This window comes from Dipteris shenzhenensis, chromosome 24 (genome assembly GCF_047967505.1).
Source record: "Dipteris shenzhenensis isolate YYH24624 ecotype China chromosome 24, Dip_SZ_1.0, whole genome shotgun sequence".
Taxonomy (NCBI): Eukaryota; Viridiplantae; Streptophyta; class Polypodiopsida; order Gleicheniales; family Dipteridaceae; genus Dipteris; species Dipteris shenzhenensis.
In genome coordinates, this window is record NC_141619.1 from 22,711,400 (window position 1) to 22,717,254 (window position 5,855).

A 5,855-nucleotide genomic window follows, 5' to 3' on the forward strand; every position below is an offset into this window, starting at 1 on the left:
TTTTTGGAAACTCCAGACCTGAAATCTAAGGGTTAAATCTAACAGCTTACAATGTACTCCCTTGCCTCGCTCCTTAATGGCCATTAAGGAAAAAAGTCCTTAATGGCCACGCGTTAGCTTTTCATGACGTGCGTGACACTCTACTCTCGTCAAGACATTTGGCCTCCCTGCTTTCTTTCTCGTCTCGATCTTGCATGTGTTCGTTTTCTCCTCTCCAATCTCACACGAAACAGCACGACCAATCGATGTACGTTCCCTTGACCAGACTCTGCTTCGTTACAACACTGAGGAATTTGAAATGGCCGCCGCTCAACGCCGTTGGTGGAGCGGCTTCTGCTACTTTCAACCCTGCATTCCAGTTTTGTAACTGCCAGATTGCAGGCTTCTCCATCTCTGGATATAGGTTGATCCCATTTCGACTGCATGCCCTGGAGGTGATCCTTTCCGGAGATGGTCGTGATTTGATATCTAGTAACGTTAGAAACGAATCTGCAAGCAACGAGCGAGTAATTTGCACAGACATGCAACCGGGGCGTAAGCTACAAGTACAGTGTGTAAAGCAGCCTGCTTCAGATTTCTGCACTTTCATTGAAAGCACTCCCAAATCGGAAATAGTGGCCTTCTTTCGAGACGTAACGAAAGAGCTAGAAGAACGGCGCCGATTGAAGGACTTTCATATGAAAATCGGGGATGTCGACGGAAGCTTTCGGATTGAAGTCCATTACGGAAGTCTCAAAGTAGGACCTGCGTTGTTGGGTCCCGGGGAGTGCATTTCTTGTTTTCCAGATGCCCCACTTTATCCAGGAAAAAAACCCTTGATTGAGGCGAGAGCATGCATCCTACAAGAGTTTTGTGATCAGCCGCATGTTATCTGCAGATTGGATGCCAAGGCAAGACCTGGTTTTATAATCACGCCAGTGCGACATGTGGTCAGAATGTCAGATCTGAACGATGAGGAGCTTTTTGCTTTGTGGAGTGTGGCGGTCAAGACTCTCAGACACGCAGAGCTTTCCTACAGATGTATGATTTTGAACCATGGCACTTACCGTAACCTCCCCCATTTGCATCTCAAAGTGTGGGTTGACAGTGAGCTGTATGAAAAATATCAGGTGAAATGGAATGACCAGAAAAGAGAATTGTGGAGGCAGTTGCAAGAGCTTGCCATGAGTCGCCGCAAGAAGCAACGGCCTTTGGCTTGAACTTCGCGTGAAGCTCTGCTATTCTTCGGAGCCATTGAAAAAATAAAAATAAAACTCAGGATACCACACAGGCTCTCCACTGATGCCGCGTATAATTTCAGATATGCACACTGTATGGGTGAGTTGCCATCACCTAGCCTTTCCCTCTCTGAGCGTACTTTTTCTACATGAGCATATCCATAGATTTGTAAAGAAATCTCGGTGTATTGCAATTGTGGAAGAAAGGAATCTTGACTTACGTTATTGCAGGTTTTCCGTCTTGATTCACAGTTCCTGTACAGCAATCCTTATTGACCATAATGTCAAGGTCGCTGTGAGGAGCCAAACCATGCCCTGGCCACGAATTTTTTTGCAATAGGCCTCCTGTCTTCGCGAGTCAAGGGAAAACTCTACATTTGAAACTTTCACATGGACTCTGTAGTATCAAGGTCTAATGAAATCCTTTAGAATTGCTTTGTTACATCCAACATGCTTATGTATTAGAGTCTGCTCTCTACATAGGGCTGCCTTTGAACAGGGCACACCTTTATTGGAGGGCATTTAGTGGAAGACTCTGCAGTGATAGCTGATAGTATGCAGTTGTATACATCCATGCGATTGGGTTCAAGCATTAACTGATGAGATTGGACTGAAAAATGAGGCAACACGTAGCACCTCAGGGAGTGGATGAAACATGTGAACTCTTTAAACAAGACTTGATAACTCTAGCTAAACAATGGTTAAGTAGGGCTTTCATTTATACGCTCAGGTTGGTGAAGCTGCATAAGCACAGGTTTCGTTCTTAATGTATTCCAAGGAAAAAAACTGTCTTCACAAGAGGCTTTATGCAAAGCTAAGGAAGGATGTTTTCTAACTCAGTCAGAAGAAACTTAATGCAGTATTCTCAGTTCTTTGAAAATTGTTCAATAAAAGCGAGCGTGCTCCATCCTTTGTCCTTTCTACAGCAGTAGTGAAAAAGGATCTCCAGATATCTGAGCTTTGTTTTCATAAGCCCTTGTATTCTTTTATGCTGTTACCCTGACGGTAGGGTGCAGTGGGAATGTTCCTGGCTGCAGGCATTTACATTTTTGCCCAATATTAGGGTATGCATCCTAGGTCAGAGATGCCAGAGAGCTTGCTTGCTACAGCTAACTCCCTGCAGCCCAAGAGCGCACAACCTTTACAGTGGTCACTGAATACGTGGGCACAGCATATAGAACAGCCAAAACATGTAGAAATTAGCACAGATCTGAGTAGTGCACAGCATATAGAACTGCCAAATATGTATAAAGAATGCTCCAAAAAAGGATACAAAGCGAGGCCACAGGCATGTCACCATCAAGCAGCAGGGTACTGCCTTGATGAGAATGCTGTCTTCTACCTCGTCTGTCAGCGGGCATGCTCTCCAAGGGAGCTTCAGTGGGCTTTAGACAACTCCATGTTTAGATGCCAAACAGAAAGGGCCAATGATACCCCCGTAATGGCTGACTCTACTGCCGACTGCCAACTGTACCTGACCCAACCGGCTTGCTGCAGACTGGTTCTGGCAGCCACTTCCATGGCCCTATTGTAGGGATTTCTTGCTCTCATCTAGAGCCCTCAGGCTGGCCTCGCTTTAAACCAAATGGCTTCTGCAGCATACAGCAGCTGTCTGTCAGGTTCCATGTGCTGCTGTCTAAAGGATTTCACAAGTTGTGTGAGACTCACACCCCAGGGTTTTAGGATTTTATCAGAGTTAGTGTACAAGGAGTGATTTGGATCAAAATAACTACAACATTCTATTGTGTAGGGCGGTAGATCAAATTGATCTCAATCTCTTTGACATAAATGATAATGGATCTCAATGAGTGCATGCATAAAACACGAGATTCCAATAGATGCATACTATCATGAAGATCTGCCATCAATCTTCTAAGCTATACAGATTCAACTTCAATTGTGAAGGTTGCCTTGTACTCGGCTTCACAAGATGATGTTACCATAGTGGATTGTTTCTTGCTCAACCAAGAGTCGCATAAATTGCCATTGATGGAATGTTTGGTATCATAATCCCGAGTACATTGAAGCCTCAACCTGGCTCTATCGGAGTTAAAATAGGCTTGCAATCTTGAAAATTTAACTTTCGTAATTGTCCTTGATCTATTTTGATTGTTTGAGCACAATGCTTTCATTTGTTTGCATAATTTGAACACCCAAATAATACTATAAAAGTCCCAGATCAGACATCCCAAATGAAGCTTCAAGATCATTCTTGAATTTTGCAATTCTCTTTTCATTCATCCACATATAGGATGACAATTAACAAATCCTCTTGACATAAAGGTTACTCTTAGTTGGACTATTCCATAGACCCTTATTGGTAAAAAATGTATGAATTTCCTCGTACCAAGCTCGGGGGGCTTGTTTCAACCCTTATGAAGTATGCATACTTTATATTCCTTACCAGCCATTTGAAAAGCCAAGAGCCTAACTCACATACATATCTTCTTGCAAGTCCCACTGGGAAAGGCCAAGACAGATAACACTCTGAAGGACTTATATAAGACAAGCTTGGGCCACTCTGAAGGACTTATATGAGAGAGAGAGCACTTCTTGTATATTGACTCTACAACACCAACTTTTGAATATGAGCATGGAGAGGGCGTGACCACTTTGATGAAAGTCAAAGTGGTATGAGATCAACTAGCATTGGTCAAAAGGTGGACTCTAATAAGCTGGCACTGTTGACACTTGGGATGTTGCCACGCAGCTTCAAGGGGTTTGTCACCACTATGACAACAGGAGAAAGGACCAAGCCCTAACATTTGAAGAGCTTGGGCCCTTGCTATTGCAGGAGGAATCTCGGGAGAAGTTGCACAACAAGAACGACGATAAAGCACTTCTAGCGAAGAACAAGCCCAGTAAGGGGAAGCCCAACGACTCCAAAGTCAAGGCTAATGACTCAAAGAACAAAAAGAAGGTAAAATGTTTCTACAGTGAAAAGCTTGGTCATTATCCAAAGGATTGCGGACCTAGTATGGGTGGCAGTAATGGAGCATGTCGTGCCCTATATTACCCTAGATTGGCTAGAGGGGCCTCTTGTGCATTCATCGGGTTGGGTGGGGCCCTCAGGGCCAGTTGGGGCCTTGGTTGGTAGCTCGGTTGGGGAAGGACCTTTGGAAATTGGCACTGAGAGGTGTCGTGGTTCCCCCATCTATAGCACTGTGCACAATAGAGTGTGGTGCGTGTTAGCCCAACCAGAAGAGTACAACTTGGACTACCCCATGTACTTTGCCAACCACCAATTAAACAATGCCTTAATTACACTACAACAAAGAGGGAAGTTCTAGCCATGGTTTATGCAGTTAAGAAGTTTAAGAATTACTTGTTAGCCAACAAGTTCATCTTTTTTGAGGCACTACTATATCTGGATAACAATCCCTGTATGACGGGACACATAACAGGTGGATGCTAATCCTCCAGGAGTTTGACTTCATAGTCGTGGTGCGTAAAGGAAAGAACCACATCCTAGCCGACCACCTCTCGAGGATTCCCAACGGAGAATCTCCAATAGGAGTCACAAATGACGACCTAGATTCTCCCTTATTTCTCATTGACAATTCCGGAGTGGGCAGTTGAAATAGGTCACTACCTAGCAAACAGGCTACTTGTCATTAAAGTCCTAAAGAAGGACATAGCCTGCAAACTCATTAAAGATGCAATGTCATACCAACAACTAATCGTAGGCCAACTCTACCGCATGGGAAAAGATGGCATTATGGACAGATGTGTGTATGAACATGAGTATGTGGACGTGCTCAAGGAAGCACATTCAGGAATAGCAGGCGGTCACTCCGCCACTAACATTACAGCATGTAAGGTGCTCCAAGCAGGCCTTTGGTGGCCAATCCTCTTCGAGAATGCAACCGAGTTTGTCAAACAATTTGATTCCTACTAAAGAGTGAAAATTTCCCATAAAGTGGATATGATGCCCCTAATGGTAATATTAACCGATCAGCCTTTTGAGAAATGGGGCATAGATTTCATTGGTCCTTTAAGCCCAGTAGGTAGTTAAGGGAATAGGGGCTGGGTACATCATTCTAGCTACAGATTATTTCACCAAATGGGCGGAGGGCCGAGCCACAAGGAAAGTTTATGCATGGTCCATAGCTAAGTTTTGATATGAACAAGTAATCACACAGTTTCGGTGTCCCTTAGAACTAGTCAATGATTGAGGAACTCATTTCCTCAATTGCTATGCCGTAAATTGCCAAATCAATTGGAGAGTTCAAACCGCCACTCTTGTGTATGATGAAAGAACCTCAGTAATTCCACTTTGTAAAGACCATTCCACTGCCCCTACAATACAACCACCTTCAAGAGGCAAGAAAATTTTAAAGGAAGGTAATTCCAAAGCTCTAGAGGCCTCCCACAACCCCTGGTCCGATTCCCAAAAGGAAATCCATCCCAATGCCGCTCAAAGTCCTAGCCCTAATTGCAATAAAGGCAAACCTTTGCTGCTGCAAACCACTCTCTCGGCCTCTAGTTCCCATGCCCATTGCCATGAGCAAGACCCAAAGATTCCGCGAACAATGGGTGCACAGGGCTGTTGTTCATGCACAACGCTATTGCAAAAGAGGACAACCACCTTGGAAGCCCAAAGCCATGGAAGGGTTTCCAGTGCCTCCTCGCCTCATG

The 5,855-nt window shown here is 44.3% G+C and overlaps 1 protein-coding gene across 2 annotated transcripts; it reads left to right on the top strand.

Annotated features, from left to right (window-relative positions):
• The first annotated feature begins 202 nt into the window (after positions 1-202).
• Positions 203-1,989, top strand: LOC147886378 (uncharacterized). Of its 2 annotated transcripts, none has more exons than XM_087395860.1 (2): positions 203-1,317; positions 1,449-1,989. In XM_087395860.1, exon 1 carries the CDS (start codon positions 246-248, stop codon positions 1,197-1,199), a length of 954 nt encoding a protein of 317 aa, XP_087251986.1. In that variant the 5' UTR covers positions 203-245; the 3' UTR covers positions 1,200-1,317; positions 1,449-1,989. The 2 variants fall into 2 exon arrangements, with proteins under 2 accessions (XP_087251986.1, XP_087251987.1); XM_087395861.1 differs by having other exon boundaries at positions 1,470-1,989.
• Positions 1,990-5,855: the final 3,866 nt, after the last annotated feature.